Source organism: Acomys minous, assembly GCF_964271855.1.
Source record: "Acomys minous genome assembly, chromosome: 3".
Lineage (NCBI taxonomy): Eukaryota > Metazoa > Chordata > Mammalia > Rodentia > Muridae > Acomys > Acomys minous.
Genome location: NC_140485.1, coordinates 136,421,643 through 136,437,729, shown reverse-complemented (window position 1 = coordinate 136,437,729; position 16,087 = coordinate 136,421,643). Strand labels below are relative to the sequence as shown.

At 47.8% G+C, this 16,087-nt stretch overlaps 1 protein-coding gene across 7 annotated transcripts in view; it reads right to left on the bottom strand.

Annotated features, from left to right (window-relative positions):
* Positions 1–16,087, bottom strand: part of ARID1B (AT-rich interaction domain 1B) — a 356,628-nt gene that overhangs the window by 62,648 nt on the left and 277,893 nt on the right. For all 7 annotated transcript variants that reach the window (XM_084777436.1, XM_084777433.1, XM_084777431.1 and 4 more), the window contains one exon: positions 3,633–3,812. In XM_084777436.1, the coding sequence (XP_084633562.1) occupies positions 3,633–3,812 (180 nt within the window). The remainder of the gene's footprint in view (positions 1–3,632; positions 3,813–16,087) is intronic.

Here is a 16,087-nt window from a genome sequence, read left to right as displayed (position 1 = left end):
ACAGTCATGCTTAAGTTCTATAATATGCAGGCTAAATCTGAGCATCCAAATGCAACTCCATTACAGTAACCACGCTGGCAATACAACCATCTAATTCAGTTTTCTCCTTAGTATTAGCAAGACTGAGGATTAGGAATTCCTTCAATTGGAAACAAAATGCTTAGAATGTGGGATGAATCCTTTTGCCCAGGGTGTCAAAGGTTAGTGTCCTAAGCACATGGCCAGCTGTTTCAAGGGGACTGAAGGGAGGGGCATGAGCAAAGGCCTGCGGAGCGACAGCCTCTGGAAGGCTCACCAGGCTTTTGCCAGACTCCAGCAGAGTTGGGGGCCTAGGTGCACCCCCTCCTCTGGGAAGGCAGAATGCACTGTCTTCAGACCTAGATGGGGCTTTTAAGAATGGAGCTAGAAGCCCTGGGTCATGGTGACACTGGGTGCCCATGTGGGACTCTCAAATGGCTAACAGCCTGAGAGCTACTGACATTTACACCTCACGTCCCTGGAACTGAAAGAGTTGTAAAATTACCATGCAATTCACAGTCCTGGAGCAACGCACACTCCAACTGAATAGCATTTGAAATTTGCTTTGGCTGAATTTGTGAGAAAAGAAGGAAAATCCAAGACGTCTCATTGCTTTATAGAAAGTCCCTTAAAGCTTTCTGAAGATACTTTTCCCTCAATAACTGGAGATTGAACTCCTTAGGCTGACTGACTCCTGTGTCATAAGATAAACACTGTAAAAAAATGAAGGCATAAAACTGGAAGGTGCCAGCTACAGCCCGTGCAGCCGCCATGCGGTGATTTGTGTGGACTTCAGATGCACGTATGTGAGTGGCAACTGAGGAAAATCTAGACTCAGAAGTACTGTTACCAGCCCCGGGCTGCTCATTCAAGCAGAGTAAGGCCAGATCCTTGGTTTTGGCAGTTAGGGGCATTAGTTAATGTGTGTGTGTGTGTGTGTGTGTGTGTGTGTGTGTGTGTGTGTGTGCGCGCGCGCGCACACACACACACACATATTTGAGGATGGTCAGTGCAGGGTGCTTTTCTAGGGAAGACACAAGCAAAATAAAAGGCTATGAAGATCAAACTGATTTCTGCCCTCTTTCCCCCAAATTCATCATTAATAATTAATGTTAATTACATAATTCCCTTCTATTTGCAGAAGTGAGTCCCCGAGGCCCTCTCTCCTTGTAAACACTTTGCAAGGGTAGTTATTACATGTGCTTGCTTGGAGGTAGCAAAGTGCTAGTTCATAAAATATGCTGTAATTAAACACTTTTACACATTTAGCTTAGATTCATCTTATTTGTATACTTAATAATTCAATTTTAAAGCATCACAATGCAGTTCTAACACCCTTTCTCTTCTGTACCTCACAAGAACTATCCTCCTACTCTCCTTCATATTTCTTTTTCATTGTGAGTTTTAAATTTTAATTAATTATTATTATTATTTTTTAAGTCAGAGATTCACTTTGTAGCCTGGGCTGAGTTTAAACTTGCAGTAATCCTCCTGCCTCAGCTCCCAGGTGCTGGGCTTACAGCTGGGACTCACCATGCTTGGCAGGGCCTTTAGTATTTCTGACACTTTTCCATTCCTCATGCTCCAAGAACTTATTCTTGGAGCAAGCAGTTACTTTCATTGCTGACACTCAGTGGATGAGGAGGGGCTGGGATGTCCCTTATATAGGGTGTGCCATGTGTGGGAACACCATCCTGTCTTCAGACTGTTCCTTCTGTCAGCTTGTACTAACAAACCCACCCAGTGCCTTCCTGACGACAGACTCCGCTGCTCTGCAGGGATCCAATGGCTGTGCTGTGGAAGTCTTTCTTGCAGGCTGACATAAGCAATGTCACTCTGGCGGGGGAGATGGATGTCACAGGAAGTGCTCTTGATCTCCAATACACAGAGCAGTTTGTATGAGGATTTGCTTGGCTCAGGGCTCTTAAATGAAGGAGAGTCCAATACAATGATTCAGAGAAACTAAGGGATTTACTAAAAAAAGAAATCTATTCCTCAGCACTGGCCTTCTCTGATCTCAACTCCTAGTGTGGAGCATGCAGAGCATGCAGCTTATTCACACAGATCCAAGCACTGAGCTCATGTGTGACGCCTGCATGAAGCCCACAGGAAGCCCACATGATTTGACGTCAAGGTTGATGAGACCTTTAGTAGCCCCAGTTCTGAGAACAGGCCATTCCCAGGAAAGGTCCACATTTTCTGTACTTGTCCAAGTGTCTTTCTGTGATAGCTCTTTGGCTGAGAAGCGCCCACTCCGGCCTGCTAAGGGGGAGGGCATGTGAGTTCCACAAGGGATGGACTCGGGGTCCGCCTCAGCTCAGCTACAAACTGCTGCTCATCACTCCTAGGCTTGCTGTACTAGCATGGAAGGCGTCATGCCATGCTATGAATTCTGTCATGCCAAACCCTAAGGCTCAGTCCACTGTGTCCAAATGTACATGAGCAAAACAGGAAGGGACCATTTGGAAAGGGCTACTGGGGTACCCCAAGACTTCTAGCAACAGATGCAGCTGAAAAGTGAGCACAATAGAGCAGTTTAAGACAAAGAACCCACCACAGCGAGAGCTCCGAGAGCATCTAATGTCCTTGTAGAGCTTCAAAGCACGACACTGGTGACTCACTGCTTTTAAATAGACAAGGGCTAGCTACTGAAAAGGCCAGGGCTTCCAGGGCCTCCAGGGACACTTTCTGATTCTCAGAAATCCTCAAGGGCTGGCTGGCCGGCCTTTGGGACCCTAGGCTTGTTTACTATACAGACAGAGATCTCACCAAGACCCAGGCTCCTGTGGGCAGGTCCGGCTCTGGCTGCAGGTCAAAGCAACTGGACACGTGTCTTAAGTCAGACTGCCCCTGGCCTCTCAGATACAGGACTTCCAGCAACTGTAGCAGATGATAACTGTTTCCCAAACAATTCACTAACGTCTGATTTCAGTACACACAATATAATGCAGGCATGACACTGTAAATGTCTCACTACCAAAAGTGACTTCAAAATACACCCATGTGTTTTAAAGTCCTGACTAGAGGGCTCTGCATGGACCTGGCCCTTCCAAGCACACGTGGGAACAGTGTGCATGATTTCGGCTCTGCGGTTTTTCTCCCACTCCCTCCTCACTTCCTGCCTCAGACCTGCATCCCTGTCAGGCTGTGTTCTGTGAGGATGCAAGGGTCAGGGTAGTGGGCACTGTGTGCATCTTCTGTAGCACCTGAGGGAGGACCAGGCTCGGGACTACAGACAATCTGCTGAGCAGGAAGCTTGTGGTCCTAGGGTGTGGTGTGTGGGGCTGTAAAACTGACAGACCACACCACTGGCCAAATTTTAAATTGGAGACAGTGTGAGGATGTGGCTGTGCCTTTTTCTACCAGCAATTGGAGTTACATCGAGGGTCAAGTCCGCTCTTTAATGAGTATCACTCACATGGGAGCCAGCACTCACCCTAAGGACAGGGCTGTACTTGACTCCCTACCATCATGGGTGCGCACAAACCTCACCATCCGCTACAGCAAACAGCAGCATTGTAATGTGTGTTTAACCATTCAAGCCTTGATGATGACATTAAGACAGCCCCTCCCAGCCACCACGATGCGTTTTGGAGAATATGTTGCTTTGTTACCTTGGGGTCCATACTGGCTCATCTGTGGACCGTAAGTGCCACTTGAGTTGCCCTGCTGAAAGTTACTGATTCCAGGATGCATCTGGCCCCCAGGAGAAGGGTGGGGTGACATGGATGGTCCTGTCTGCTGAGGTCCGTACTGAGACATCTGAGGGTTTCTCTGTGTGCCTGCCATAAAACCTACATGGGAAACAAAGAGAAACATAGAAAGGTAAGTGTCTTAGAATTTCTGCATACACAAGTGCCCGTGGGATTGTGTGAAAGGCAGATGGCTTGGTACCACCAGATTCCCCTAAGAAACAGCCAAAGACATCTCAAACCCAGGGTGGAGCATCTGGGAGGGTGCCACGGGGCACCCTGGTCTTAATCCGGAATTTTTGGGACAACAGCAGTCCATTGCTCTAACAAAAGTAAATTCATGGGAAATGGGGAGAAGAGGCAGTTAGCACGAGAGCATCTTTGTAGATGAGCCCTGTAGATGCAACTGTTAGAGAGCAGGGAGGCCCACAGATACAACAATTAGAGTCGGGTAGGGAGGCCCAGAGATAAAACAGAGCGGGGCCACTTGCTCTCCTCTTGGCTAGGCTGGGCATGTGCTGTTCTGTGGTTTACAGGACTATGGTACCCAACCCTCTTGCCTTGCACCCTCAGCTGCCCTCCTTTGGCAGCTGTTCAACAGCTTGAGGACCTATGAGGGCCCAGCTTACAGCCACCCCATCCCATTGTGCTCTGCACTGCCCTCCGGCTCAGAATTTCCAGCCTCCAGCCTTCAATCTGCTCTGCCACTCACATTCCCTGCCCTTTGTGTGATGCCATCACAGGCCTGGAAGCTTCTGTCAGAAGTTCTTCCTCCCGGCCGTCAGCTGTCTTGATCTTGAGGACTCCTGAGGTACACCTGGAATGGCTCCTGTCTTCTTCAGTCCTGTCGCTGCGGAGCCCACTCCCAGCTATGGACTAACCTCTCGGGAGTCCCCTCTTACCTATTCTTTATGACAGAGCTGCAGAGTTAAGTCCCAGGACTCATGAGAGGGCACTGGAGCAGACCCTTCACTTGCACAAGGCCCTCAGCAGCTCCCCTCTGCACCCAGGCCCACAGACATGGTCTGCTGGTGGCCTCTCACGCTGGCCGCTTGACCTCAGCTTCTCTCCCTTTGCTGCAATGTCCCGCCGCTGGCCTTCTCATTCTTCGAGAAGATGATATCAAGCACTGCCCTTCAACTGAGCCTCACTGTCTCCTGTCCTTACTCTGTAGCCGTCCCCTCGTGTGCTTGGTCCTGCTGCTGCTTTCCCTGACTGCCCAACCTCAGTCTGAACCAACTTTGCCACATCTCCCTCAGATGCCTTCACCGTACTTTTCAGAACCTCTATGTGCTGTGCTTTTATTGTTATTGGCACATCTGTATGTGCTGTGTGTATGCATATTCACACGTGTGTTGGTGTACCTTCTGCACATGCATGTGAAGGGCTGACGTTGAAAGGCACTGGGTGTCTGTCTTCCTCCATCACCCTCAAGCATATTTACTGAGGCAAACTCTCTCGCTGAACCCAGAGCTTGGCAGTCAAAGCTAGTTCAGCTAGCTGCATGTCCCGGGATCCGGGATCCGGGATCCAGCCTCCGCCTCCCGAGTGCCGGAATTAGAAGCAGCTGCCACGTCTACCTGGCTGTGTCTTCATGCTCAGAGGAAAGCGTCTAGGAGCCATTTCTGCAGCCCCTACAACTACTTTTATGCCACATCAAGCAAAGATCCTGTCTCACACAACACTTCAGCACATGGGACGCACGAGGACCCTTGTGTGAGTCTCTCTAGGTAGGCTGGATGGCCCTGGCCGTCTGTGCTTGTGTGCTCTTGCTTCCTGCCTGCTGGGATGGGCAGCACCAACCCTGACCCAAACTGCCCTCTGAATGTCTGGCCGGACACCAGAGACTCCGCAGATCATTACACTGCAGGGATGTGATAAATGGGCTTTTCAATGCGCCAGGAAAACATGTATGTAAATTGTGCAGAAATGCAATGCTGGAAACAGCCAATAGAAGTATGTGTTCAAAGTAGCACTGACAAGGGCAGCGGAGACAAGTCTGGGCAGCAAGAGCGCTGGGCGAGAGAGCTCGTGCTCAGTGGAGGTTCTGGCTGGGGAGAGGCAGGTCTGCATGTGGCAGGGGGAGCCCCGAAAGCAGCGCTGCCAGGTAACAGACCCTCACATTTCCTCAGAACAAAGTGAACTCTTAATAAGGCTCCTGCCTAAAGAGCCATAAGGTGAAAGCAAGAAGAGATATTTCTTATTATCCTATTTAATTCATTTATAAAGAAAAGTCTCATGAAATTATGAAATTGGGCTCAACTGCCAGCTTCTAGGAAAAAAGTCATCATAGGAAATGTTTGCTTTGCCAATCTGAAAACAAGCAGGAATCAGAGCACTGAAATTAGTGTAGATGATCGTGTCTTCAGATGCTACAGGAAACAGTATCCGAGTTTTACTGGGGGATTCTCAAGGTTTTCAGACATGAGTCCTGGTTAATAAAAATGGCACTTCAGTCCCGCGGTGATTGTGTGCAAGGGCTGGCTTCCCTCTTGGCTGGTTAGGACAGCCACAACAGTCCTTTTAGTATTCAATTGTCTCTCTCTCTTTTTTTAAAAAATATTTTCTATAATTTTACTACATAGTAATATTACATATATGAATATAATATTCATATGCCAGTTTTATAACTATTCAAGCAAAAGACAACACTGGTTTTCATTTTGAAAAACATCTAGGGCTGGAGAGATGGCTCAGTGGTTGGGAGCACTGACTGTTCTTCTGGAGGACCCGGGTTCAATTCCCAACAACCAAATGGTAGCTCACAACTGTCTGTAACTCCAAAATCTCATACCCACAGACCTACACATAGACAAAGCACCAATGCATATAAAAGTAAATAAATAAATAAAAATAAAGAGAAAAAACATCTAAAGATGCAGCCTACCTATAACTACACACATACACAGATGCATGAACTCTCTGGTATGTATTTTGTGTTATTTGTAATTTGAAGATGCTACAGTAAACAGCAAATCAGACCGAGGGTGGATGCCAAAGACGTACTGCAGATGGCAAGTGTTAAGCATGGAACCTGAGTGAATTTTAAACGTCCATTGTCACAATGCTGTTTCATATAAACATATTTCATCTATAGAACACAGACCTCCATGAAACACCAGGCACAAAAGCCCTGGCCCATACAGTATGAGCTCAATAAACACTCATTGAATTAGAAGGGCAATCAGTTGTCTCTTAATAGTGACACTGCAGGTGCTCAAGGACCACACTACAGTTAATGCTGTTGCTGGAACATGTTGCTCACAAAAGTTCTAAAAACTCTTACCTTGGTAAGTTACTTCATTTCTGGATATTTACTTAATCATTAAAAGCACACATGTCAGTTGGCAATACACTCAAACCATCCAAAAGAGCATTTGCATTTTATAGAGAACAAAATTTGTACAAAGGCTTTATATAAAAGGAGGCTGAGTGCAAGACCTAAATCCCACAAAATGTGACAGCATCAAATCCTGTAACTTAGAGACAACATTCTGTGGGGTGTGGCATCTACCTCCCATGTAGACACTCATGTCGGAAAGGCAATTTTCACTGTAGCCTTTTATCAAATGTTCAACTTATAAGGAATTCCTTTTCTTTTCAATGGCCTCATGTAGGATGTGGAAGCAGTCTAGCATGGATGGATGAACACGAACACACACACACACACACACACACACACCAGCCGAGCTTCTTACAATCTTGTTTTCTAGCTTCTGTAGGAGTCACCCTGTTCCCTGTGCCCCATCACTTCCCTGTGGCTGTACTGGGCTCGGAGCAGAAGGCCTGGTTCCAGGGTTGAGTCGTGAGCTCAGAATCTATTTGAGAGTCAGGTGTGCCGATGGCATACTGCAGTGCACATTCCCTATAACGGTGACATTACATAATTCCTCTGTGGCCTCAGTTGATTCCTCTTAAAATGAAGACCCTGTAAAGCTTAATGGGGTCAGCACAGGTCAGTGTTTTGTCCTGGATGGTCTGTATACTCAGATGCAGCTTCCGGCTGGAAAAGATAAGCTGGCTTTTCCTTCTGCACCTGCATCACCTGGGCACTTAGGTGTATACACACCCAAGGGGTTTGGGAAGGGCACGTCCTGGAAAGCAGCCCACATGTGCTGCTTCCTAGAGTCTCCTGCCCAGGGCAGCCATGGCTTCCATGCGCTCTCTCTGAGGTCCTCTACAGTGGGCGGCTGTGCTGTGTTTTCTGCTTTTCTTCTCATGAGGCAACATGAACACTATTCAAAGGCTCCCTTGAGTTCTAGAATTTTCTGCTCCTATCATTTGTCTGTACATGTATCTGTTACTGTCTTCTTCTGAGCAGTGTTCCTCCCACAAACAGCAGTGAGCTCCCAACTGAAAGCTGGATGCTTGGTTTGAGTGCCAGCACTGGGAGATAATGCTACAACAGCAAAGTGACAGGGTATGGCACACTTTCCACAATGTGCATCCTGAGGAAGGGCCTGGAGGGGAGTGGTGTTTATAGTGATAAGGCCAGCTAGGGCCACACAATGACGTCTAGTGCAGACTTGCAGTTAAGCGCCAGCAGTGACCCTACTAAAGAACATTTCTACTTGATTTTTTGTGGCCATGCTGGGAATAGGATGCAGGACCGAATGTATGACCGGCAGCTAAGACCACTGAGCTATACGCTTAGTTCCAAGACTTCCAGCTTTTAAACAGTTATGGAATACTAACATGATCTTGTAAAAAGATTGGTGAAAAGTGAGATAGAAGTTGCTTGAAAAAGAAGTATTTCTACTCTGTCTAAATATAGCAAGAACACATACATGCTTATTTTCTTCTCATTTCTGAAGTGGGGACAATTTTATTTGCCTCACAGGAGTGCTGAGAGTGATAAAACTCCATCACAAAAAGACTTAGCACTGTCAGCTCCCAGTAAAGACCACTGGCAGGAACTTGCCCATCCTCAAGTGGCCAGCAGGGGAGGTGGTCTGGGTCAGAGCAGCATGCTTGAGGGTTAGTTCTGGTGTCCAGGTCAGCTGTGTAGATACCAATACATTCTCAAGCCCTTCTCACCCTACCAGGCTGAAGTTTGAGCGTGGACCAGCAGGTCAGATCTACTTAGTTCTCCTCCTCCCCGCCCCACCGCCCGGCTGTCCTGGAATTCACTCTGTAGACCAGGCTAGCCTCGAACTCAGACATCTGCCTGCCTTGCCTCTGCCTCCTGAGTCTTAAAGGTGTGCACTACCACCTGCCTAGCTTCTAGTTAGCTCTCTATCATTCTTGTCAGACATTTTTTTTCTTCTGCAGGGTGGGGGTGGGCTGAGTATATCCACAGTTTCATAAGTACTCCTTTTGACTCAGTTCTTTAATTGTTTTGTTATTATTTTATTGAATGAAATGGCATTATAATTTCCCTCCCAAAAGTAAAAAGAAATAAAATTTCAATGAAAATACTTCTGCCTGTTTCTGGTGTTAATATCTACTTTCCAGTATTTTGCTTTTAGGAAATTATTATGGAATGGCAGCAGAATGGCTGCGTGTCCCAGTTGGAGAGAGGAGCACCTGACAGCTGAGAGAATGCAGCTGTCCTTGCACAAGGTGTAAAGTGTCGCCAGTGAGAAGCCAAACCTTCTAGCAAGGGAAGCCTTGAGAGTGGGGATGAGTCACCGAGTTGCTGAAAGTAGTCAAGACTTACACGTTCCAACCCCGTGTCTAGCAAGGAAAATCCAAACTTGGAACAAAGCAGTAGAGTAGGTAATTATGTGAAGATATAATTTACATATCCATGCACACGCATAGGATTTTCACACATACAAAATGCACAGCCCGAGTCCTGTACTGCCTCACAAACATCTGCTTTCTCACACTGCAAATGAAGACAGGAGTCTTTCTGACATGAAAACCACACGCTTCAGGTAGGAGAAATCTGAGCAGCACTGATCTTCTCTGAGCAGGCCAGGAGAGATGCACACCCCTTGATGGCCCCATGAGCTTCTGTAGGGGACAGAGGAGGCTGGGGATCATTCTGAAAGTCAACTAAGCCAAGTACACGCAAAAGTACGCTTCTGAAGAGCCCCATGGACGCTAGGCAAGGTTATCACTATTGCCTTACAGTGACTGACGAACCTTTACTCCTTGTGTTAGTTCCTAACTAAACCACCAAGCTGGTATCTAGGTTCCTGACAATTTACAGAAGTCCACCTGCACGCCTTATCCGACCCTAGCCTTCATCAACTAGAGGAAAAACAAACAAACAAACAAACAAACTTTTAAAAAAAGGAATAGATTAGATTCTTATGCTTTCAGACTTTAAAATTTGACTAAATAGAAAATAAAACCTAAAAGGGAAAAGTGAAAAACTGTAAAAGCCATTTGTAATCCCCCCTTTAATGTGTACTTTGGTGTACCAGTGTGTGAACGTACATATCTATGGGTGTGTGACTGTGTGGGGACCTGAGACTTTTCTCCTACCATATTCACAGATCCAAGTCTCTTAGTCAGACTCAGGGTGCATCAATATGGCTATACTCAGGGTTTGCTGATAGGGCTATCTCAGGGTTCACTGATAGGGCTATCTCAGGGTTCACTGATAGGGCTATCTCAGGGTTCACTGATAGGGTTATCTCGGGGTTCACCGATATGGCTATCTCAGGGATTGCTGATATGGCTATCTCACTGCCCAGCTGGTGATTCCCTGTTTCTGAATCAGAGGTTGGAAGCACAGACAGGCTTTTATGTCGATTTACCTGGTAATTATGTGAGTTCTGGGGATCCGAATGATGGTCCTTATGCTTGTATAGCAAGTAGCTCCACCTTAGCTAATAGTGACCTTATTAAGTGTCACTTGATAACTTATTAAGTGCTGGATACAGGGCAAGGCCCCGAGTGCTAGGAAGATAAGGGAGTTATGCAGTGTCCACTTCAAAGGAACTGTCTCTCTGGTGGGAGAGAGACACCACAGACAACGAGAATGAACAGGGAAAGGAGTGCGGTAAGGGTGGGCCAGCTGCTGCAGAGCTGGGGAGGCCTCTCCTCACACCCTGAATGCCAACAAGAGACCACAGCCACAGGGGAAACCATGGGGGCCTCTTCCCACCCGCCTCAAACCCTCAGCTTCACAACCATGTCTGCCCCTTGCTGGTTTTCCTGTGAACAAGAGAACCTTTCGGTTGTGTGAAAGGCCGGTGCCTTCAGTTTGTTCACAGACTGTTCACTCACTCTTGATTGCTCCACAGAACAAGCCCAGGCTTGTGAGGCCAGCACACACCTTTCCACTCCTGCCCTGCTCCCATAGCACTCCTTGCTTTCATCGCGCAGGTGCTGTCTGGTCACTTGACAAAGCATTCGAGACCAGGTCTCATGTTGTAGGCAGGGTGCTGTTCCCATGTAACGACCTCTGCCAAATACGGGGCACCCTTTCTGTGGAGACGACTGCTTTACTAGCTCATTGGAGTTTGAAAACAATCCCAGGACAGTGGTGTGCAGAGGTTCCTTTGCTACTCACAGGCTTCAGTGCGTAGCACACAGCTTATGGAGACGCTTACACCAGCGCTGATGTGTACTCGGGGCACATGCATAAGTTTTATTTATTCATGTGCCTTCCATCTCACAAAAAAAGTGTTATCATGGTTATGTGAAACCTGCAGTCAGAGGGGAAGAGGAGCCGCCAGGGGAGGCCCAGTGAGATGAACAAAACTCCGCTTAGTGTCCCCCATTGAGTCCTTCGCCTTCCCGGACTCCCACCTGCCACCATGCTTGGTCCTGCAGGACCTACACACTTCACATGCTCGGCCAGCAGCCCCCAGCATGCTGACACGGCCATTTGTTCCCGTAACTGGCTCGCTCCCACAGACTGTGACCACCTGAGACGAAAACCTTCTTTCTGTATCTGTTCAGGCAGTGTCGGGTGTGGGGCTGCAGTGAGTAATGGGACAGCTCCACTCACAGCCTGTGTATAAGCAGGAAGATGAACAGGGTTGTCCGTCTCTTGTCTTGTGTTCAGAGAATCCTTTCTGAGGGAAGACAGACAACTTACTCAAAAAGACTGACAGGAGAAGAAGCAACTGCCAGGACAGGGAGACCGAGTGCTCAACAGGGCAGGAAGCAGGGCTATTCCTGACACCTAAATATCAGCCACATGTGTCTCTCTGCCCATCTCCACTGGGCTGCTGTCCCAAAGACAAGAGCTCTGGTTGGAAGACACAGGCAGCATGTGGAGTTACCACTTAGGAGTGAGCCTGCTGCCATTCCTGACAAACGTGCCTCACTTACACGTGGAAATAAAAATGTAGAGCTGACACATGCGCACACAAGAGGCTCAGTGAGAGAGAGCTGTTCAGGTACTTATATATAGCCCACCATTTGTCTGCTGCCAGAGACTTCACATTTGCAAACTCGCCTCTGCCAGGCTCCCTTACTAACTACCCACAGTGAAGACGAAGCGCGCTAAGTCCCTGGAAGTGCCTACGGGCCCAGATGGGATGCCATCTCTAAGCGCGTCTAGCCTGGATCTGAGCCCCTGCCTAGGCTGCATGTGGCCCTAGGTCTGTCTGTCTGTGAGTTCCCTTCCACTGTCAGCAGAGCTCAGGCTGTGCTGCCTTATTTACTTCATGATCCAGAAAACAGCACAGACTCCTTCAAAGGGCTGGTGCTAGAAATAACTGGCGGGCTACAATACGTGGGTCAGACGATCTAAGCCCGCCAGTGTCAGGCCACTCCACCAGCAGCTCCAGGGGCCTGATAAACACTGACATAATGATTAGTAACCCACTAGTGTTTTCTGTAGGTGTGAAGACCAAGGCCTTCCCAGTGCTAAATAAGTGTTAGCTTATTTGCTTACTGGACATTTCCCCCTCAGCTTAAGAAAATGATAAGTGGGATCCTTGAGTTTGTGAAAGGACAACTCAAAAGAAGAGCAAGCCTTAGTGAACTAAGCCATGTTTAAAGCACCTGGCTATGCAGCCACTGCAATCCTTTCCCAAATACCACACACGCTTGAGCACTGCAGGAGGAAATGCGGAAGACTCTTCCCCAGACAGGGACACCACGGACCCCTGAAGGGTCCACAAACTGTCAAAAGTAGAATGTAAGGGTAAACTGAGGCCGTGAGGCATCTCTGTGAGGGGTGGCGGTGACAATGGGAAAGAGACAGGCAGCTCCGAGTCCACACTGGCAGCGCCAGGCTCTCAGAACTCCACTTGCCAGTGACAGACTGAGTAAGAGAACCATGCACTGGAAATCTCTCTCTGGTCCTAAAAGCCTTTGAAAACTGGAAGCCAAAAGGATGACGAAGGTGAAGACAGGGAATTCCCAAAGTTAAACTGGAAGAATTTTAACCAGGGTCTTGGCCTCCAACTGTTAATCCTCCTATTCATGGGGCAACAAATTCTACAAAGGCTGTTGGAGAAAGGGAGTCAATTATGATCGGCAAGCCCACATCATGGTTCTTCTGTACAGGAGGCAAACTGCACAGAGCCCCAGGCTGACATGGCAGAGCTCCGCCCCAGTCACCCCGACCTTAAGTTGCTTCACCAAAGGCTGAGGCGTCAGCTGCTGAGAGCTACAGGAGGAAGACACACCAGGCTCCAAAGCCATCAACACCAAAGCATGGCTTTCCTTTGTACAGGGACAATCTATTTTCATGCTGCCTTGTTTCTGCAAGCCAGTTCAACGGAAGATGTCACATCACACGGGTGACATAGTGGTCACATGCGGCACCATCTCAGCAATAGCGCCTCAACTAGAAACGCAGACAGGGCCATTTCTCTTTACAAATAGGTGTCACATTCCCATCTGGACAGAGAAACAGATAGAGGGAACATTCTTGTTACATTTTAATATCTTCAGTGTTTATCTGCCTGCCTGTTTCTCTTTACAACATGAACTGCTCCAAGGAAGACTGAAACTAATGACCCATTCCAGGCTTTAACCCGGCCCCCCGCATTGTGCCAGCTGTGCCATTAGGTTAACTGGCAGAATAGCTCTCACTGGTTCCCTGCTCCTGCGGAGCTCCACACACAGGCCTCACAGCAGCCTCTAGGCCGCCCCTGCCCGCCCCACTCCCTCCAGGCTGCTGACTTACATCCAAACTTGCATCATCTATCACTGGGTAAATTAGAGGCAGGGGAGGGTCAGACTGATTGCCCAGATGGTAGACGGGGGACAGAGCGCTCAGCCTTTCTCTCTGCAAATGTCTACTGCAAAAGTTGTCTTCAGAGTGGAGAGCCATGAGGGTGAGCGTGTTGCTGTGCTGAAGAAGCATCGCAAACGCTCCTGATCACATCCAAAAGACACAGACAGTGATCTCTGTGGGGTTCACCCACCTCACCTGAGCGACCGCACAACGTCCACCTTAGTAATAACCAAAGCTTCACACTTGCCACGTGAGGGTCTTCCCTATGAGCAGTGTGTCCAAAGGACGTCTCACCTTCGTTTTATGTATGGGGAAGCAGAGATTTCACCAAAGGTCCATGGTCATAAAATGATTAAACGTAAAGATTGCCACTAAACCCAGGTCTTCTGGTCCCAACGCATCTGCAGGTGGAAAGGAGACCCTGCACATGGAATACAAAGCACTGGGCTTTGAGGTGGCGAGGGCCACAGTCTGGCCCCCAGTGAAGCTCTAGCTTATGAACACTCCAACGCTGCCCAGCTGTGGGTGCCCTAGAGGGCTGCTAGCCTCTGCTGGTGGCACTCGACCTATGGGAGAAGAGGACCCACCATGCAGGGGCCTCTTCATTGACCTCACCCCTGCCAAACACTGACTCTGAAGCTAAAAATGGGTCAGTGATCTGGACTGAAATATTAGTGAGAGAGCCAGGAAGATGATCTTGGCAGCTCCCAGAACCAGTGTATAGAGAATTTCTCAGACAGGGTTAGAGTGGCACAGATTTACACGCAAGCAATGCACCAATACACATAAAGTATAAATAGAAGAGATCCATAAAGCAATAGCACACACTTACGCACTAACAGGCAGGCACAGCCTGGAGCTCTGACTGTCAGCAGCAGTCCGAAGAAGCCTCTCAATGCACACCACACCCCCTGTGTCACTTGTGTCACACGCTTTCCTGGGTACTAGACTACTTTTATTTATAAAACTTGCAAAGATCAGATTCTAGGGAAACGTTTCTTTTTTTGTGTGATCCTGTTGACAAACAATGACCAAAGACTCTACGATGTTTGGCCACACAAAATACTTAAAATTTATGAAAAACCCAACACTTTGTCGCTCTTCTCTTGGTTGGACTGATCCAACTCAGTTGATCTTGGAATCTGTTACAGTAGGAGTGGTCCTCGGCTAGGGATGGTTAGCCCTCATGCTGCTATGGCAACGCCTCTTTCTGAACATGGAGAAGAAAACAAGATCTTTATGTAGGTCGGCGCAGAGAGAAAGTGAAGGTCGGAACTGCTGTTCGACAGTTTGGGAAGACTTCACCCAGGATGCCTCCCATGTTGATCTGATGCTCACACAATGGTGCCAAAGGACTGCCGCAAGCCACAGAATACATTTTCCAGCACATCACAGCCAGCAGCACCATCAATTCTGCCGCAATCCGTGTCCGAGAGGGACAGTTCTTAGGGGTTCTGTTCCAACCTATCTCAAGGACTAATTAAATCCTCATTACTACCTTCTAATTATTCAGATACTGTGGGACCACGCTCGGGAAGTCCCTGCTGGCACACTAGATGAAAAGGGTTAAACAAGCCGTGCTGGTTGTGTGAATCCATTCCAGTGCAGTCCTCCAGAAAGCCACCAGCACCACCATGAATATTTAACTAGATACCACTGTGAAAATTAAAAGGGAATTCAATTAAAAGGCTTGCAAAAAAATTAATTCTGACCTCTCTACATCTGTCCAAATAAATAAGGCTTCCTTCAATGTTTTTACCTAATTGCTAATCCAATAAACCAGAAGGGCATTTCTCAGTTTCATTAGGCTTAACGTGTTTTAGGGGTTAAAAACATGATCACTTTGATGCTAGTACTTATATGTATTTATCCAGTCAGATGACTATCCTACATTCGGCCCCAGCCCTCCTGAGAGACAAGTCATCCATTAATAAGCCTTTCCAAATTGCTCCTTAGAAAGCATAAGATGTACACACTAAAAATAAAGAAGCGGGCCTACAATCAGCCTGAGTCCTAAGCTACCGTTTTCTTATACTCTCTACTGTCTGTCCAGATGAATGCAATCCTGCACTGTTGCGGGAGTTCTATGGAAAGATCTGGTTTAAAACAAGAACCAGTAACAAATGTGTTATGCTGCAGTTAATGTGTGCCATGCTCCACAGAGCCCTCCTGTGCTGAGGCCTTGGCTCCTCGGTGGTACATCCAGTCTGAGTTAATGCCTCATCCCCGGGCAGGTTCCTAGTTAGATGGGAGTGTTGGGAGGTAGGAAGGAGGTGGGGCT